Source organism: Prionailurus bengalensis, chromosome D1, assembly GCF_016509475.1.
Source record: "Prionailurus bengalensis isolate Pbe53 chromosome D1, Fcat_Pben_1.1_paternal_pri, whole genome shotgun sequence".
NCBI lineage: Eukaryota > Metazoa > Chordata > Mammalia > Carnivora > Felidae > Prionailurus > Prionailurus bengalensis.
The window spans coordinates 38904897-38925864 of NC_057346.1; the positions used below are offsets into that span (position 1 = coordinate 38904897).

Here is a 20968-nt window from a genome sequence, read left to right on the forward strand (position 1 = left end):
TAAATTCTGCTTGGTGTTTCACACAAGCCCTTGCAGGAAATACAAACATCTCAGAGGGATGTTCTTGCAGGAAATTATGGTAGTTTCCTTTATATGCTACAAAAGACAGAAAATCAAAGTACCTAAAACAGGATTTAAGAGTAAGATGATGATTACAAGACACATGGAAAATGGCAAATTACTGTTATTTCTAAAATACGTTGGTCGCACACATTTTTTTTGTTAATTTCCAAACCCATGAGAATTATAAGAAAAATCAAATCCATATGGTTCTGACTTAGGTACACTAATTTTTCAACAACTTGGACAAATAACAGAGTGTTCAAAACCTTTTTTTTTTTTTTTTTTAAGAGAGGGACACCATTTAACAGCCAGAATCTAACTTATAACAGACTGAAATTTAACCAAATATGCTCGACCTGTAGGGTCTAAAGAACCCTGGAGGGGCAGAGATAAGTTCTCGCACACGATGGGACATGACTGGTTTCATCCTGGAATAACACACATACTCCAGAGCTAACCAGCTCCCACTCAACCCGAGAACGTAGTGAGATCATCTCTACTAGTCCAGTTTCCATGGATCTAATATTTCATTTTGGGTTTTCTGGCCTAATGGCATGGGAATTCTGCAGAGCTAACAATTTTCAGAGAGAAAAAAGAGTTAAGCCGTTGTACTTATGGAGAAGACAGAGCTAAGAATGACGACAAACATTCCCGGGGCTCTGCCTTTGGTGGGCAGTGGCCTGCCTCTGCTGTACGTGTGTGCGCACGCGTGAGGACGTGCACAAATGCATGTGCGTGACACAGACAAATACATGAATGGGAAGACCAGGGGTCCCAGTAAGTTAAAGACATTAAACGGGACAAAGAAGCCCCAGTTTCGCGCAGACAAAATAGGGATTGGCTAGATGCCCTGTTTTTCAGGAGAATTTGTTTGCAAAAATATTTAGAAAAATAAACGAGCAAACCCAGAAATCAACCAAATAAAATTTGGTTTTATCTGAATTCCTCCAAAGACAGGGATGCAACACCATGAGGTGATAGAGAAAAACAACTCCGCGCAGTCACCAAACTCCTAAGCACTTAATTAAGTGCAGTTTTTAATACCGACAGATTTCACGATCAAGGGAGGCTCAATAATCACCCTGTTTAATGTTCGTTTCAATCTGAAGAGCTACGTAGTGACCACCCTGGCAGTCCACCGAGGTCTTCATCAGGCTCCAACTTAAGAGCAGAGAGTTCAGGCCTCAAAGGAAAACTCCCCTGGGCAGCAGAGAGATTTAGTGATCTGGCCAGGAAGGAGTTTCTCCCTCTATTATTAGAGAGAGCTTTACAGAAATCCTACTGACCAATGTACTGCAAGAGTTCCTTGGGTGTTCTTGGACCTGAACTCCTAGATCCAACAAGAACACCTAGCAAAAAAAAAAAAAAAAAAATCAAACATACCAGACTCTACTTTCCCCTTCCCTCCAGTGTCTCCATTGGCCAAGGTGTTTGTCAGGGGCTTGGCGACTTAGCCTTAGCTCGCTGCCTTGTGTTACTCAGAGAAGTCACTACTATTTGGTCTGCAGTCTTGCTTTCTCTTAGCCACGGGCTAGAATCTCAAAAGATTCATTTGAAAAGGATGGCTGCTTTTGTGTGTGCAATGCTTATAATTATGATTACTAAGCATTTAAAAAGCATTCCAGGGGCGCCTGGGTGGCTCAGTCAGTTGGGTGTCCGACTTCGACTCAGGTCATGATCTCACAGTTCATGGGTTCGAGCCCCACGTCGGGCTCGGTGCTGACAGCTCGGCGCCTGGAGCCTGCTTCTGATTCTGCGTCTCCCTTTCTCTCTGCCTTTCCCCTGCTCGCATTCTGTCTCTCCCTCTCTCAAAAATAAAACATTAAAAAAAAACTTAAGAAGTATTCCAATAATAGAGCTTCTAAAACAATACACGGATAATGGAACACATTAATAACGATGAGGAGGGGTAGTAACTCATGCCTGCCATTCTGTGCCCACATGCTGAAGCCTGCCAAGGGGCAGTGCCCATCACCAGCCTTCTGGGCATGTCTGCCCCTACTGTTACACCTGCTCATTTAGCGAGGGGCCGCAGCATGAGATGACTCAACGTGCTCAAACCATTCCTCGTTATCTAATCCCAACATGCTACTCCTGCTTTTTACTGGTAAAGGGTGACCATCCATCTTATTGCTCAGTCACCCCTTTCTCTCACGCTCTCACTGCCATTACTCAATTGGCCACCGAATCCTACTAATTTCGTCACTTACTTCTCTCTCTTCTACCCTCCATCACTATTTCTGTTTTAGTTCAGGACCTCTTGTCTAGATCCTAAAATACCTGGAAATTAGTCTTCTTACCTCTAGGTTAGTCCTTCGTGAATTTCTCCTTTACTGTGCCTCCCTAACTAGCTTCCGAAATATAATAAGCCTTGCAAACAGTGAAATCATAAACACATCTGAAGAAAACATAGGTGAATATTTTTATAATCTTGGTGAGCGACAACCATCTCTAAACATGATATAACACCTTGATGGCATAAATAAGGTTACTTAAAAAAATCTCCTGTAGGGGCGCCTGGGTGGCGCAGTCGGTTAAGCGTCCGACTTCAGCCAGGTCACGATCTCGTGGTCCGTGAGTTCGAGCCCCGCGTCAGGCTCTGGGCTGATGGCTCGGAGCCTGGAGCCTGTTTCCGATTCTGTGTCTCCCTCTCTCTCTGCCCCTCCCCCGTTCATGCTCTGTCTCTCTCTGTCCCAAAAATAAATAAAAAAACGTTGAAAAAAAAATTTAAAAAAAAATCTCCTGTAACATAAAGAACACTGTAATCGAAGATTAAAAAACAACTGAGGAAAATATCGGCAACATGTAGAGTACATGCTAATTTCCTTAGTTTACAAAGAGTTCTTACAACTCACTAAGAAAAAAAAAAACCTACCTGCAAATTTGAAATAACATCTCAAGTCCATCTCTTGCCACACCAGGAGAGGAAAAGCTAACGCAAATAATTATAAAGCTGTGATAAAGGCACAAGTGTCCTATAAAGAGTAGGCTTTGAAAACTTTGTTAGATATCACTGGTAGCAAACCTGCTTCAAATGCCCTGATTCAATTACATTACACATCAACACTGAGATACCTTCAAGCAGTTGAAAAATGTCTCTGGACGCTCTTGTTTATGCCTTTGGAACACAGTGGAGCATGTTTGCACAGAACAAATCATTCCCTGTAAAGCTAGAGGCCCTCTTTGCCTGCGTTATTAATGTCTTAGCTTTCAGCCAGGAGGTTCAAGTCTTCAGGAACATTTCTCAGCTCACACAGCACCAAATCTTATTATTCCATCAGCACAGTCTGGGCTGGGAGGCTGGAGCTTAATGCCCATCAGATGAAACTAATTGGCTTTTCCATTTTCACTTAAACTATGCGACAAAATAACATCCCCTGACAAGAAGGCAGGGTACCAGCAGGGTGACATTGCTCACGTGACTGCCAAAGACACGCATTCCACCTAGGCACACGGTCATCCAAAAGCAAGGTGTTACAATCCTAAACGCAAATAGTACAGGTGACTCTTTTTTTTTTTTTTTTTTTTTTAACGAAAGCTCAGATGAGATGGTGGATGGACTGCACCCATTAGAAGAAATAATATTTGTTAGGAGAGTGAGTAATTCAAGACGCTGACATAGTTTTTTTTATGTAAATCTGGAACACAGGCCAATTCACCTATTGCCAGACACCCAAGGAATCGGAGGCAAAATCCCTTGACGGGGTTAAGTGTCCATTTCCCAAAACAGAATTAAAAAACTGAAGCTGAGACAAATAAATGGGGTGGTCCCAAGAGTAAATTTGGGGGAAACAACGGAAATTGAACCCAACCAAAGAGTACTGGGAATTAGAAAATTGAACCAACTATTTCCCAGCCTTGAAAACGTAGGGCTGTACTCAGGACCCAAGCATCAGAACACCACCATTATACAAGGGATGGCCAGTGTCTGGATACACAGGACTTACTGAGACTTATGATACAGAAATAAATTTGATTTTCTAAACAGCTTAACTGGATTTTTACATTTCTGACATACAATGGATTTGCAGGAATTCAAACCGATGGTTTCTCAAAACCCATTTGTTTCTATCTTTTGCCTCTGGTAAAATGAATAAAATATTCTCCCAATGAAGCCAAAGGCACAGGAAGCCACTGAAGATTTTATTCTGCGCTGCGCTGGGCTCAGTGGCTTTTGGAAACGGGCACCACATACGAAGATACAAGGTGAGGCCCTTCGGTGACTCGATGCTGCCAGAGGCGGCCAGGCCGGAAGTGCTGAACCTAAGGAGCACAGAACATGCCAGGAGGACCCAATCCTGCCACGAGCCTCCTTCCCTCTCCGTGGAGCAAAAGAGTTGTGCCTGACTGAAAGTGGTGAGTGTCAGGAAAGACTGCCATGTTGCTTCTCTGGGAGGATATTAGAGACAAACTGTAGGTCAGAAGGACAGAATACACATTGCCGAAATAAAACAAATCAACCTTGGCTTCGTCTCTGGCAGACGTAGAAGGGCCTCCTCCGAGGCCCAACAGCTCATTCACTGAGTGAACGAACCAGAAGCCAACGACCTACTTACAAACCTGCTTAAAACTAGTAAGATTCTTTCCGCAGGCCCCCAGTTTTTAGGAATACCAATGTCGGGACAGATAAATGTTGGAGACTCACTCTGGGAAGCATAAAGCCCCTCTGCGGCTCTGTCTTCGTGCCCGTCGTAGTCCCTGCTGGACAGTTGCCTGTTGGCGGTCTCCAGTCGATCTGCGTGCAAAGAGGAAACGGTCACAAAGAAATGCATATGGATCTAAGACACCATCCAAACAAGAAATGACGTGGGTGCCAGGAGCTGGGTATGCAGAGATGCTCAGGCAGGGGCCCCAAAGTGAGTAACTCTTGGGGAGGGGCAGTGTGCTCCCAAACACCCAAAGGAAAGTCTCCAGAGGGCACGCTGTGTGCCTTCATGCCATCTGAATGTCAGGGTAGGCAGCGGCGCGAGGCAGCCGAGCACAGGTTCTGAGAACTGCATCACTCATCACTGCCTGCAAGGCCGGCAAACCTCTGTTTTGAAGCCCCTGAAAAGGGGTTAAGTCTCCTTGGCCTCAAACCCAGCCCTAGTTCTATCCCTCACCACCAGCCCTGTGGTTAGCCAGGGACAGCTGCCCGTAGCTGGGAAGCAAAAAATAGAAATAACAATTCAAGAAATACCAAACGTTTTTTTTTTAAAAGTCAAAATGACCTAATGGATAAAGAGTCTACCTACGAGGTTCCATGTCTGCTCAAACTGCTTGGTTAAGTCTTCACTTTCTCAGTGAAATAACTCAGAAGAAGTCTTTGTTGGACGTGCACGAGTCCCAAGACAAAAGGATTTGTAGGAATAGGAAAGGGAGGCTCTAGGTCCTGGAGACCGCCATTAGGACATTATTTTGGCAGCCGAGGCAATTGAAAAATGGCTTAGTTGACTGAAAGACAAGGAAAATTTTAGGGGTTGAATCATTCTGCGTGTTGGAGACTGCCAAGATCCCGCTGCAGGTGGCTTCCAGCTTTCGGGGAGTTTATATATATCTACATTTATCACAACTGTGGGCTTTTTTTTTTTTTCCCCTCCAAGAGGGATGCTGTCTAGCTCCATCTTCTCTACTCTATCTAGCAAGTGCGGAGCGGTGGCTTTCAAAGAATGCCACCCAATGACTCAGCCCGATGTGGGAAGGGTTGTGCATCCAAACATTCGTCTTTGCGTAGTCACAAATCACTGAGTACTTGTATTTTATTATTTTTTTTAAATTTTGAAGTGATGTTTTTATTTTTATCTTACTGAATAAATTTGCCATGGACTAGCAAGTACTTTTAAAGCGGAGAAGGAGCTGCACACACACTCCCTCCCTTTCATGGGCTCGTGCACGGAGGCCGCCATTTCTCAGACCCAGTGCTGCAACCCACAGCCCACAACCTACAAAGGAGAAAGGAACAATCCTGCTCTTTGAGTGCCCCTGCCCCGGGTGGTTGGACTTTCCAGGACCATCGGACAGTGTGGACCTGAGGCCAGGCAGCCAGCTACAAGGGAGTCTAGGGCAGAGAGTGTGTGGGTGGGGCTGGACATGCCTCGCAGGTCTCTGTTGAAATCGTGAAGTCTTCGGATCTCGCCTTCCAGTTTGTTTCGCATCGCCTTGTCCAGCGATTCTCGCTTGGTAGTAGACTTGACCAGGCTCTCATAGGCTTCTGAAATCCTCTGAAGCTCTTTTTCAAACTGAAAGAAAGAAGTGGCATGAAAGTCGGATTCCTGGCATGCCCACGGGTGCCTCTGTGACACTGATTCTTTAGCATTCCGAGTGCGAAGGCTCTGTCTTGGGTGCAGTCTGCCTGCCCCTCCAGTCGCACACCTCCCCAAACGCGTAATCGGTTCCACTCCCCCTCTGCCCTCTAAGGGCCACGTTAGGACTCTGTAAACAGCAGGTTCACAAGGCTGGCTGGACTGCCTAATGTCACCTTGTAGAAGTTTCTCTGTACACTTACCAGGAAGGGGTGAATGTAAACATAAGTTCAACCTCCTATATTTTGTACGGCAATTTGCAACTATTTTTCTTCTTCTCACTTTAGGTAAGGGAAAAGTATTCATGTGCAGAAAAACTAAAGGGCCACAGCTAGAACCCACATTTCCAGGCTACAAGTGCAGTGGTCTTCCAGAGCCCCTCCTACCCGGCCCCAAAGGAACATCAAATCCACGCAAGGAGAGGCATCATTACTCAGCATGTTGACCCCTTTGTCTGTGAACTTACCCACATAAGGACAAAGGACTCAGATCTAATCATATACAAATGCACCACAGGAAACCTCTTTATGTGAAGGAATTGAACGATATGGGGTTAAAACCATTCTTTTTCCATTTTTATTTTTTTTTTAATTTTTTTTTTTTAAATTTTTTTTTTCAACGTTTATTTATTTTTGGGACAGAGAGAGACAGAGCATGAACGGGGGAGGGGCAGAGAGAGAGGGAGACACAGAATCGGAAACAGGCTCCAGGCTCTGAGCCATCAGCCCAGAGCCTGACGCGGGGCTCGAACTCCCAGACCGCGAGATCGTGACCTGGCTGAAGTCGGACGCTTAACCGACTGCGCCACCCAGGCGCCCCATCTTTTTCCATTTTTCAAGAAGTCAAGAGGTGTGCCTGTAATCTCGGGCGCAGGTAAATCTATAACAAGTAGCCGTACCTGCTCTAACAGGAGTCTCCTCTAACAGCATGCTTTCCAGGTAGGTGTCAACAACCCCCATTTTATTGCTGTGTAACATGCACGCAGGAGAAGGGAACACGGAACATTGATGAACTGCTGCTCCAAGTCAGAAGAAGCAGAGGCCCAGTGGGGAGGGCTGAAGCACTAGCGCCCCTCACTGGGCACCAAGAGACCTGCATTGTGTTTTCGGTCCCTTCACAGGAGACCTTGTGTCACCATGAGCCAGGCACCCTAACTGCAGGTACCTCAGCTGCTCCGATCAGAAAGTCCCTGCTGGGACCCCTGTAAATAATGCACGTCCTGACATAACAGACATCTCTCGCACATTTTCGATGTGTCCTTGTGCCAAGGATACAGAAATTAGTAAGATAATTCCCGGTCTTTGGGAGCTCAGTCTAGTGTCGGCCTCTCCCCAGGCACGTGCACTTCTCCAAAGCAATGGGAACCGGGGGGTGGTGGTTCTGTAATGCTCTGACAGCCTAGCGATAAAGTCATTAATTCTGCAGGGGTGAGAAATGGTTTCTTTAGAAAAGATATCAGGGAAAACGCCACTTAAAATGAGTCTTGAAGGATGCACAGAGTTTGCCCAAGCAGAAAAGGCCAAATGGTTTTGGTGTTGTGGTCAGAAGACAGGGCGTGAGCCACAGCACAGGGCCACAAGAGAAAGTGCATGTCTGTGACATGACAGGTAGTCCAGGGATGAGAGCCAGACATGAGGGCGGGAGCTAGTCCCGAAGGAAGGACTTCAGGGGTGAGGGGGAATTACAGGGGTAAGGAGGGTTGGGGAACGGAGGGGTATCTAAGCAGCTGGGCAGCATGACCTTATCTGAGGCTTTATAGAGATACAAAAGGGAGAGGGGGTGGGGGGGACATAGGGGTTGGGGGAGAGTGTAGGGAGAGGAAACAGGAGAAAACAAGTCCAGGTAAGAAGCTAACGTAAATAGTTCAATGACAGATGACAAGGGTAGGGAATTATGACAACTGAAAAGGCAAATTCCAATGACACTGAAGAGTGGAGTCAACAGGGCACAGGGAGTGGTCGGGATGGCAAAGGAGAAGGAAATCAAAGACAACGTAGACATTCGGATCTGGGAAGACAGAGTAGTAAGACTTAACCAAAGTAAGTGATTCTAAGAGAAACGGGCTTAGCAAAGCCAAGGAAAGCGGCCTGGTTTGGGAGGCACCGACCTCCCTGCAGAACAGCAGGCAAGGATTTCCAGGTAGCAGGTAGAGATACAGGTCTGGAAGCCCGGAGAGCGGCTCGTTCACTGGGTCCCGATGACAGCTGATGTCATACAGCGGGGACGACTTAGGGAGATTGACAGAAGACGACAGGGCCAAGGAGGGGGCGTCAACCCTGTGCAGTACGTGGGGCAGAGGAGCCACTGGACAAGAATGAAGCTGGGGGTGCCACAATCTTACGAAGAGAGAATGTGGTCAGTGCCCCAGAGGTTACAATGGAGCCGAGAAGACACGTCCGAGAAGAGGCCAGTGAAGAGGTGTGGAGAGCATCAGGGCTTCTGTGGGATGGAGGAGCCAAATGCCAAGGCCCCTCTGGGCACCGTGTTATTTTCCCAAAGGCCTCCGGCTACCAGAGTCGATTCTCTCAGAGTCCCCTCATTTCAATAGGCCTTTCTGTTTCTTCCCAAGATCTCCTGAGCTGTTGGGAATATGGCAGCCAGAGAAGGGCACATCCTGACTCCTGTTCCTAGCCCCCCCCAAATCATGTTCCTTCCTTTTAATTTTGTTTGCAGAAGAGTTGGCTTTGAAACATATCACCATTTCTATGCTAATTTCATCTATAAAAGATGGCCTTTGGGGCGCCTGGGTGGCGCAGTCGGTTAAGCGTCCGACTTCAGCCAGGTCACGATCTCGCGGTCCGGGAGTTCGAGCCCCGCGTCAGGCTCTGGGCTGATGGCTCAGAGCCTGGAGCCTGTTTCCGATTCTGTGTCTCCCTCTCTCTCTGCCCCTCCCCCGTTCATGCTCTGTCTCTCTCTGTCCCAAAAATAAATAAACGTTGAAAAAAAAAAATTAAAAAAAAAAAAAAAAAGATGGCCTTTGTTTTCAGACAGATGGGCATGCCTCAGGGACCGTCCCCTTGAGGGCCAGAGGGCATCACCTAGTGCTGGGAAGCCTAGGGCAGCATAGACCCTGAGGGAGGCATCCCCCCTGAGGTGCTCAGTGCTTCAAGTCCAGGACAACGAAGAAGTCAAGCCAGAAACTGTCCTCAACTACACCGGCCACTGGAACTTCGCTCCAGCTGCTCTCACGGACTTCCATCTGCAGGATTCATCTGACTGGAATTCGGTTGTGCACGTGAACTTTACATCCCCGATTTGACTGTCAGCTCCTCGAGTGCAGAAAATAAGCCCTTACCGCCCTAAAACGCTGCCCTGCCCACGACAAAAATACAGACTGATCCATTAATCTTTAAATGTTGTAAGTTCCCAAAGACAGACTTGGGCACTGATGAACCATACCCGATCGTGGATTCTTTCCTTTTACTGAAAGAGCTGCCCTCTGCATACTATAAAAGGAAACTAACTGGGGGATCCCTGTGACAGCATGGTTTGCTATCTTAAATACTAAAACAACGAAGAACTGGGATACGGTTAACTCGACTATAGCTTCCAAGTGAGAAAGGGTAAGGGTTTCAGTTCAGTACAAGGTATTTCCTGATGGAGACGTTAGTCTCCTTCAGTGTGGTGAGGGAGGACAGAGCTATGACTCAATGTAGGAAGTTTAGGAGATGCAGCTTTTGATTCCACATAAGGGATTATTTCCTAACTAGTTTTGTTTTCCAGAAGGACGCCCGGTAGGGAGCTTCTCTCCTCTGTAGGCATTCAAGTAAAAAATGCGAGCTCTCCTTTCAGGCACATGAAGCAAGGATTCCTCAAGAGTGGGAAGCTAGACTAGAATCATTTTAAGAATTTTAAGTCTAAAGCTCTATGATTTGACTGCACACTCCTTCAGAACGGGAACCCCATACCCATCGTGTCCAGAACATCTGAATCCCCCTGATATTTGTTAAAGATAAAGGGAAGGTTGGACAGGCTATGCAAACACCTGGGCTAGTGATGGTCCGAGTACGATCCTCTGAACACAGCTCTGGGTTTGCCTTCACAGCCCCTATTTTCCCTTCCAGCTGGATGTCAGGAAGCTCTTAGGCCAAGCCGCAGAGCCCCTGAAAGCACACAGAGAGACGCTTGCCCCAGGAACAGAACTATGAGCAGAGTGAGAAGCCCGGAGAAAATCTCAGCCACTCCAAGCTCTAGATACTGGTGTTTCCCTGTGCCCCTTCATGTGCACAGTCCAGAGACCCACAGGACAAAGACTGGCCTTCCGTCCAAGCGGCAGACGACCCAGTCAAAGCCACCGCTACTGCGCTGACAAAAGAGGGTCTCCCCTAAAGCAAGCCTGGGGGAGCCATAAATACCTGGCCCTTTCCCTTCAAATGCCCATCTGTGCCCTGACGGCTTCTGAGGCCAACCCTCTCAACAGCCCACAGTCTAGTCCTGCTAGAAACTCTGTCCATTAATTAGGTTTCAGGGAAACTGGGAGGAAAGAGAAGCAAAATGAGCGACCCAGAGGAAAAACTAAAAACAGCCACTCCTTCTGGGGGTCCTCAACCATCATTCCAACACCAACAGCGATAATCACCACCTTGCACCTCTCTGGAAACAGGGGCTTCCTATCTAGGCCGCGCTCCGGCAGGCTCTGCCTTTAGTTGTTCTTCCCTGCTGTGTTCCTGGCACGGGATGCAGAGGGTAAGCCCTGTAATTAAAAATTCATCTATTTCTGGTTTTGCCCTTACCATGAATCTCTGCGAGCGCTCTCAACGCTGTGAGGGCCCCGGGATGGATGTTCCTGTCGGCACAGGGCGCCCACATCCTCCGGCACAGTTCGTGTCTCCACCCAAAGCTGGGTCATCCTCACTGCCAAGTGAGGTCGTCACCTCATCCGACAGTCCTCTCCCCAGGCCTGCCGACACACAGCCGAGCAGTGCGGCCGATGCGGAGGCAACACCTGGGGCAAGGCCGACCTCGGGGACACAAGCCACGAAATGTTAAGGTGCAGATTGCAGGCAGCCCTTGTGTCTCTCAGTCCCAGTTGTTGACAACAGCTGGGGAACTCGTGATGAATACGGCAAGTATCCACCAAAATCTGGGTGTTCAAACTGGCAATTCCAGTTTGACATATGGCTGATTAAGGGCACGTAATAATTATAGAACCATTTACAATATTCAAGGGACTGAAGGAGTTTTGAGTTCCAGAAAGGAAACAGCTTTTGATTTTTCCTTTCTTGGTCATCAGAATCCTTTTGGCTGCGAAGTTTAATAATCACCCCCTGTGCAGGGAAACTGAGTCACCGGGAGATTGATTTTGTTTTTCAAAACAGAAATGTGCGCTGAAATCAAGAAAGAGATGTGCATGGGGCACTTGGGTGGCTCAGTCGGTTGAGCGTCCGACTCTTGATTTTGGCTCAGGTCATGACGCCAGGGTCATGGGATTGAGCCCTGCTGAAGGTTCTCTTTCTCTGTCTCCCTCCCTCTGCCCCTCTGCCTCTCTCTCTCTCTAAATCTCTAAAGTAAATTAAAAAAAAAAAAAAACCCACAAAGATCTTCACGCAAAAAGACCCAGAACTGAACTGCCCTCAGCTGGGTCTGCGTAACTCCTGGACATGTCTGCCATACGGCTTCGTTGGGAGAAGAATTCGTTATTTCCCAGGAGGGGCTGAGTAGCTCCTTCCCAGTGTTCGACTGCACCCGGAAGGAAGCTGCCCCAGGAAGTGTCAGACACAAGTTTGGGCCTGAGCAGTGACTTACAACCAAGGCCACGAGACAGCATGCTGGTTTCCCAGCTTTTACGGTCCGAGCAGGGTGGGAGTGAGGCCGCCACCTTCAGGCAGCCCATTTGTTTTTGGCTCTCATCTTCTCCCTCCAGGAAAGGCATCTGGAGCTCTCTGGACCAAGTCTGGTCTTGACTCCAGGGAGCTCCAGACCTCTTCAGTGGAAGCTCTGCACAAACGTGCTGGAGCAGATTCTGTCTGTGAACATTTGCACCATCAAACCCACTGCTCCCCACTGGGTACTGCCAGGAAATCAGAGGCGCCCACTACTCTGAAAACCGGACCAGCGACAAAGACTCCACCTTACCTGAGAGGTGAACGCTAAATGGGCCAACCGGGAGCATTAACTGACATATGGAACCAAATGGCAAGGCTCCTGCAGTCAGGCAGGGTTTATATTCCTACCTTTTCTATTTATAAAAAGCCCCTGATTGTCCAGGACAGAGCCAGGGACTCAGACTCTTACAAGATCACTTCTACCACACATGCCCCCTCGCCTCCAGAAAGGAAGCTAGTGCCCTGTGGCTCTGCTACCCTAAAACATCCTATCGCCCTTTGCCCCCTCACCTCTTCTGTTCTACCACAAGCATTTCTGGTGCTGACACATGGGGGTGGGCGGTCACCATGAAATCACTGCCTACCACAGTTCATCTTGCATAAAGTCTTCCTGACTGTGGCTCTCGGCATAAAGCCCTAAGAATGAAGGCAGCCACACCCTCTAATATTCCCGCTGTCCTCCTGGGGAAATACTACCCACCTCTGAGTCCCAGGTCCAGGGCCACCCTCACTGTACCTTCTATAACCACCTGACACCCTACAGCAGGTGTCAGCTTAGGCAACCCTCCCCCTTTTGGACGGTAAGCTCCTCCAAGGCAGGGCCTGTGTCCTCTTTATTCGTCTCCCTAAAGCTTTGCACGGTGCCTGGAATACACGGGGGTCGCTGCTGGCCAGTGAGTCAAGCAGCGGGGAAACAACTCTGTCCCTTCCCCTGTCCTTCCCTCCGGAAGTCACCTACCTTATGGAGCTTGTCGGCATTGTCGTAGTAACCCTGAAGCTCCTGGTGCAGCACGCGGTTCTCCTCGGTCAGGATCTCCACCATCTGCTGGGCTCGCTCCACGATGGCGAACGCGTCTGGCCCGAGCTGCTGGCTGGGGGAGGCGGCGGGCGGGGGCTGCGGGGCCGCCAGGGTCATGGGCAGCGCGAGCGGCACCGACACGGAGTGCAGCGGCCCGCCGGCGGAGGGGTTCTGGGAGGACATCGGGCTGTGCGGCTGCACTGTCGACGGGAAAGGGAGCTGGCAGGGGCGGCTGCAAGGGAAGTGGACACCGGTCATCACACCCGAGAAACGGGAGCAGGGGGTGGGGCGGGGGGGGGGGAGTCACAACAGGACGCGTCCTAGCGACTGGCCTGGGCTACCAGAGGCCATCAGCGCACATCTGGGTGCTGGCGCCAGTAGAGCAGGTTGGGTCCTTCACCCAGGCATTTAATGCGTTCTCCCTCTAATCAGCACTGTTCTGGTCGCGGCGGATACAAGGTCCCTGCTCTCGTGAGGCTTACATGTTCGGGGACAAGCTGATCGGCCAGGTAGAGCAGAGTAATGTGACTGTGAGTGGCTACATGCCTAGTTCGTACAGAGAGGTCAGGGAGGGAGACGTGGGTGCTTGCGTTGAAGTCTGAATGACAGCTAAGAAGGACCCTGCAGAAAGGAGGAGGAAAAGGAGTCTCCCAGGTAGGGGAATCAGCTAGGGCACGGGGCCAAGGTCAGGATTTAGCACAGGCACCAATGAGTACGAAAGAGAGCACACACGCAAATACCGAGTAGAGTCTGCAAGTAGTGTGAGATATGACCAGAGCCACGAGCAAAGGCCTTTGTCAGCCAAGGCCAGCCCTTGGTGTAGACCGCGGCCGCAGAGGAGCTGCCCCACTGACTGGTCTGCAGATGGGATGCAGTGGCAAAATGCATGAAGGGCGCCCGCAGGGAGGCCTGAGTGTGGTCTAGGTGAGAACCGTGAAGTCTCACAGGGCGGCAGCGGCAGAGAAATCATGGATGGATTGGGGATATGGCTGGATAAATCATGGACAGGGAGAGAGAAGGTGAGGAAAATTTAAAAATTACTCCTGGGGGCACCTGGGTGGCTCAGTCGGTTAAGCATCTGGCTCTTGATTTCTGCTCAGGTCATGATCTCACAGTTCATAGGTTCGAGCCCCGCATTGGACTCCTGGCTGACAGCATGCAGCTTGCTTGGGACTCTCTCTCTCTCTCTCTGCCTCCGCCCCTGCCCCTCTCATGCTGTCTCTCTCTCTCAACATAAATAAAGGTTAAACAACATTACTCCTAAATTTGGGGCTTTACACACATGGACAGAGGTACCATCCAGTGAAATGGACAAGTCTTGGGGAAGGGACAAATCTTTTGTTTTGATTTGCCAGGGTGAGGAGGTCTGGGGATCTTAGCCATATAATAAAGATAGTTCCGGGGCGCCTGGGTGGCGCAGTCGGTTAAGCATCCGACTTCAGCCAGGTCACGATCTCGCGGTCCGGGAGTTCGAGCCCCGCGTCAGGCTCTGGGCTGATGGCTCAGAGCCTGGAGCCTGTTTCCGATTCTGTGTCTCCCTCTCTCTCTGCCCCTCCCCCGTTCATGCTCTGTCTCTCTCTGTCCCAAAAATAAATAAAACGTTGAAAAAAAAAAAAAAAAAAAGATGGTTCCAAGCCCAGGCACTAGCTTATCTGAAATCTTGGGCTGCCCTCTCTGACTTCACTCCCTAACAATCCCCTCCTCACTTCTCTGTTCCGTAAGCATCATCGCATTTTCTCTCAGCCTAAGCCAAGGGCTCCTACCAACAACTCACACAGGTATTAGCACCAAAGACAGTCATGGTGGCCAGTTCTCCAACTATGGCTGTCTTTCTTCTGCAGACTCGGGAAGACAAGTTTTCTTGTTGACCTCCCTAACCTTTAGGATTCAGTCTGGGAACTGGAGTGAGCAGAATGGTCAGCAACCCTAAACCACCCACATTCTGTATCCCAGGGCAGAGTCCTCTGGAGATCCCGCTACTTTCCAATCCTTGACACTCAGCCCCTGTCACCTCCCCTTATTCCTGGCCAGCGGGAGCCAAAGCCCCCACTTTCCCCAGGAGACTGTGTGGCCTTCTATTTTCCTTTTAGGTATACTTGCTGGAATGTTTTTGGACCCTGTCAGGCTCCGTGCCGCTTATTTTGTAAACGTATCGTAGAGTCAGGAGCCCTCCGAATGCCGACTCCTGGCACCTAAATGTCAAACTCTAGAAGAAAATTTGAGAAGGGCCACCTTAGCCCTCCCTGCACGGATATGCAGACGTTCGTAAAGACGACCTCAGAAGAAATGCAGGAGAGCCCGACAACGTGACCTACCACAGGCCTCGCTTTGGCAACAAACACCAGAGCCTCGCACCTAGGCTCAGGAGGTTTCCTAGGCCCAACTAGGTTTCCTTAGGCCTTCAGTCAGGAAGCCCCTTCTATTTCCTGTTGAAATGGCTGGGATCTGAGTTCTGCAACGCCTGGTGGAGAACGATGGAGCTCAGTTGGGTTCTTTATTCCTTAAGTGGGCTCCACCTTCCAGCCATCCTCAGAGTTCAGAAGGAGTGTTGTCACGGGGGGGGGGGGGGGGGATGTAAACCACCCCTCCTCCCTCCCTCTCCATACCTGTGACATAGCTACCTGCCCGTCTCTTCAGAAATAAAACGCTTCGGCGTTTTGATGAATTTGTGCCCCTTCCACAATGAAGCATGTATATGACTATGTGTCGTCCTGTGTGTATGAGGTCCAACTCCGTGGCAAGAGTGGAAAGGCTCTGAGTGTCATACTCCCTTCCCGCTTCATCCAAGGCAAGGGACACATGTGGCGTGTCTCCTTGGAGGTGAGGTGGGTACAGATGAACCTATCACCTGCTCTCCAAACCATGGGGCTTCCCTTTGACCCAGGCAGCTTCGGACTAGGGCTTCTATCTTTTAACATTTATTAAGCTCTGGGATTTGGGACTCACAGTGGTAGGCTTATCTTCTCATCTTTCTCTGATATATAACAAAAAGGAAGTGTTTTCTGAATGTCAGCCTAAGTTACCCATGATGGTGACTAGTTACCTGAGTGGCAATGCAGGAAAAGGGTGTTTGCCAAAGTTAGGTGACAGAAAAGAACTTACTTTTTCTTTTTCTTTTTTTTTTTTAATTTTTTTTTCAACGTTTATTTATTTTTGGGACAGAGAGAGACAGAGCATGAACGGGGGAGGGGCAGAGAGAGAGGGAGACACAGAATCGGAAACAGGCTCCAGGCTCTGAGCCATCAGCCCAGAGCCTGACGCGGGGCTCGAACTCCCGGACCGCGAGATCGTGACCTGGCTGAAGTCGGACGCTTAACCGACTGCGCCACCCAGGCGCCCCAAGAACTTACTTTTTCAAAATGGGAACTCTTCTACTAAAGAGAACATTGGCCACATAAATAACTCCGTTACACATTCGATAAACACCACATTACAATGGATGATGTGCAGGCAGGTCAGCAAACTTCTATTCATTGGCTCCACTACTCAGCCAACGCGTTGGTGGGCTCAACGATCTGTACAAGGCAGATGTGGGTTTAGTGTGAATGAGGGGGACATGGTGTTGGGACAGAACAGGAAAATGTCACATGAGATCATACTAAAAACCACCTACCCTTAGCTTACAAAGATAATGCTGTTGATTGGCCGTGACCCTGGCAACGAGGACACAGAGAAAAGGGAAAAAGACAAGATGGGAACCAACAGTTAAATGAGAAACACCTGTGAACAGAATGCGACGCTACAGGGATTTGTGCGCCTCTTTCCCCTGCAGGTTGTGAAGTCAGAGAGCTAGCTTATTTGACACCATGCGTCTTGGGTTTCCTGGGACAATGCACAACTTAGCTCAATGCTAAAGGACTTAGGGAGCTAATAATATGTACAAAGCCCGGCACAAAGGAAGTACTGGTCAAACAGTTAGTCATAATCACCATTAACTATTATCACCTGAATCCCACAGCCCCTAATACAAATCCTCCCACCAAGCAATGCATGCGTAAGTCCCAATAATTTTTTTTCTGTTATGGCTAATACTTATTAGCATTTTTTGCATTTATAACTGCCTTATAAAATAGGTATCAATGTCAGACTACTTAGATGAGAAAAACAAAGCACAGGATGGTAACTTACAAAATATAACAGAGATAATAGGAACATAAAGAAGACCCAAGTCCAGGCTTTTGGTTTCCAGAGTCCATGCAGTTCACTATTTCCGTATACTGGCGAGAACAGGGAGGGAAGGCGGCCACCCTTTGGTTCGTTGCTCCTGGGTTCCCGTGGCCTTGTCGGAGCAACCACACCATGGGGGTGTCCATGATCCACACCCTAACACCAAGCATCACAGCTTCTGTAGGCTCGAGCAGCCTCGGGGGAAGCAGGAAGGCTGGAAATCTGCCTCTGAGTTGTTCTCTTGGACTGTTCCTTACATTCAACATTATTAGCTTTCACGGGCTAATGTCCTGTCTACAGAGAGCGTTCTACTGGCATTTATTGGGGGCCTAGGCTATCTGGGAGGCACCACGTTTCATCACCTTACCTAATGCTCACAAAAACTGAGGCCAGTACCATGAACCAGGTCCCGCTCCTTTCTGAAGGAATGCAACGAGCCTTGGAACGCCACAGAAAGTGACCTTTTTCCATCTGCCACCGAACCGACCAGTTACTTAAATATGTCTGAGCAAAGCTGAAAAAGCCTCTTGTCCCCAAGTCCACAGTGATGTATTAAAAAAAGAAAAAAAAAAAAAAGAATCATAGCATTTAAAGAGTCACATCTTGACGAAAGAAGGGTCATGTAGGGTCCTCCATCATCAATGACTCTGGACCATGCTGCCCATAGCCTGACCCCAGAATTTGCTCCCCATTTCTTTCCTCCAAGCTTACAACATGCCTAAATCACAATCCTGACAACCTACAATCACTGGACTATATCATGTCTTTTGTTCTCCTGAATTTGTATTTAAATATATTATTATTTAATTTTTCATACATGAGCCTTTTCTCCCAAATTTTTAGCATGTATCTTTTTTTTTTTTAATTTTTTTTTTTCAACGTTTATTCATTTTTGGGACAGAGAGAGACAGAGCATGAACGGGGGAGGGGCAGAGAGAGAGGGAGACACAGAATCGGAAACAGGCTCCAGGCTCTGAGCCATCAGCCCAGAGCCCGACGCGGGGCTCGAACCCACGGACCGCGAGATCGTGACCTGGCTGAAGTCGGACGCTCAACCGACTGCGCCACCCAGGCGCCCTAGCATGTATCTTTTTTGAGGGTAGAAAATTATGACTTCTATTAAGTTGGTACTCCATACATTTGTGTCAACTGATTTAGCCCCTAAGCCCAAGAGCAAGTTGGGAGAACATATATGCTTGATGAGCTTTCAAATAACGGCTAAGCCTTCAACATTACGCTATTAAAGAGGAGACCTCTGGTGTTTAGATTGGCTCTGGATAATTGGTTCATGACAGAATCTCAAGTCATGAGATTGCCAATATAATAAATAACATGGCTCCGTGTTATTGCCCTTCTTACGTATTTGGGGTCACAAAATGCAGCTCAAAATGGGAGCGACGATGTTATTTGGACTGCGGAAACAAGGTCACTGAGGGCATCTAATCAACAATCCATTTGTTCCTCTGTGCATACTGCAAACCTTCACAGACGAACTTATTTAAACTTTCGTATTTGTTAGCGCCTGTCCGTAAATGCACCACATTAGCATTTTACGTCAACTGCATCACTTAATTCTTACAATCTTGGGCATTCACTGATCTCATGCCATACATTATCCTACTTTTAAAGTATGCAACCTTCAGGATTCACAAAGCAGAGACTTCAAGGCCTTTAGAAAGCCAAAAAATGGACTTTGAACCGGGCTTGAAATCACCCTCCTTGCACCACACGAGGGCTAACTCCCATGTTAGTACAAGAGAGCGCTGCTCTTTAGTATGGGGTATCCTTTTTCTGCTTCGACTTCTTTCTAACCAGGTACCCGTGGAAAAGTTTTTAACTTCCTCACCTTTAAGTGATGATGATAATATCCACCTGACAGGGTGGTGGTGAGAATTCAGTGAGATAAGGAATACAAAGCATTGCACACAGTGTCTCTCTTTAGGGAAGTACTTAATACCTGTTAGCCTCTCTTATCACGCACCGCCAATAGGTGTTAGGAGAAAGGCAAGAGGTACCACCCTTGAATGTCCCTTCGCCTTCAAACACCACGGTCCCTAATCCTCAAGCTCAGTAAGGGATCAAGGCACACTCCAGCCCACAGAATCTCCGACTTCTGAGCAGCTGTCCCGCAGCGGGATGCAGAATGAGAGCATCATGTCAAGGTAGTGCCTGGACCCATCAGGACATTCTCTCTCGGACACGGCCCTCCCTCCTTCTGGACTTGTGCTGTCCCAAAGAGTAGCCAGGAGCCACAAGGGCTACCAAACACCTGAAATGTGGCAAGTCTGGATTGAAATGCGGAAGAAGGGTAGAACGTGCATCAAAATCTGAGGACTTAGGACAAGGCATGTAAAAGAGCTCATTAATAGCTTTTTGTTTTATGTCGGTTACCTGTTGAAATGACAACAGTTTTAACTAACTAAAACATGTTTTTAAAGATAGGTTTTTAATGGGTTAACTAAACTAGGTTTGAAAATTAACTTGACTTGTCTTCTTTCAACTCTTAAGAAAACATGGCTGCTAGAACATTTCTAAGCAGACACGTATGGCTCACACTGTCCTTCTGCTGGACAGCACTGCTGAAGACCCTGCTATAACGTCCACCAAAAGGCCTCATTTTGGAGATAATTCCAGAATTCAGTGACTGTCAGAGCAATTCATGCAAACAGATCAGCAGTCCCCTCTCTGCGGTCCCCGCATCCCCAAGCAGCAAGGGTGATCAGCAAGCTATATCCAACGTATGAAACTGTATGTTCATCTGCAATTAGGCCATCCTGCGAACATTTATAAATCTGGCTTGTGTGATGGACAAAATGTTTCAAACCATGATACGAAAATAAACATCAGTGGATAAATGGATGGAGGATGTAATCAAGGAATTCAAAAGAGAAAATGCAGACGGCTAAATATGTTTTCCAAAGCAAAGTTATTAATAGAGAAATAAAATCAAAATAACCTTTTTCAGCTTACTGACATTAACAATTCAGTTTAACAAGTTCTAACTGAGTCCCTAAGAAAGGATTTTTGTTTTTTGATAAATTTGTTTTTAATGTTTATTTATTTTTGAGAGAGACAGAGACAGAATGCAAGTGGGTTGGGGCAGAGAGAGAAGGGAGGCACAGAATCCGAAGCAGGCTCCAGGCTCTGAGCTGTCAGCACAGAGCCTGATGCGGGGCTCCAACTCATAAGCTGTGAGATCATGACCTGAGCCGAAGTCAGATGCTCAACCGACTGAGCCACCCAGGCACCCCAGGATTTTTTTTAAATCCTCAAGATAAGACACATATTCGAATTTCACCTAGTATGCGTGAAAAACAGCATGCAGGAAAATGACTGGAAGGAATTATAACAAAGGGTCAGAGTGACTAATGCTAAGTGATGGGATTATGGGTTTTTTTTTTCTTGTCCTATTTTTCTTTATATAATTTCCACAACGAACATGTATGGCTACTCAAAACAAAAATTCATTGCCTAAGGAATACATGAACTTTACAAAAATTAGAAAATAAAGACAAGCCAAAAAATCTGCATTGTTATTTTAATAATCAGAAAGTAAACAAAACGAGGTAAAGGAATGAAAAAATGAAACGAAATAATAAAGAGCTTCTTGGCTC

The 20968-nt window shown here is 47.8% G+C and overlaps 1 protein-coding gene across 12 annotated transcripts in view; it reads right to left on the minus strand.

The window, feature by feature from the left end:
• Positions 1–20968, minus strand: part of AMOTL1 (angiomotin like 1) — a 155977-nt gene that overhangs the window by 39220 nt on the left and 95789 nt on the right. For all 12 annotated transcript variants that reach the window (XM_043579910.1, XM_043579909.1, XM_043579908.1 and 9 more), the window contains 3 exons: positions 13128–13419; positions 6137–6281; positions 4709–4798 (listed from right to left, as the gene is read on the minus strand). In XM_043579910.1, coding sequence (XP_043435845.1) covers positions 4709–4798; positions 6137–6281; positions 13128–13419 — 527 coding nt within the window. The remainder of the gene's footprint in view (positions 1–4708; positions 4799–6136; positions 6282–13127; positions 13420–20968) is intronic.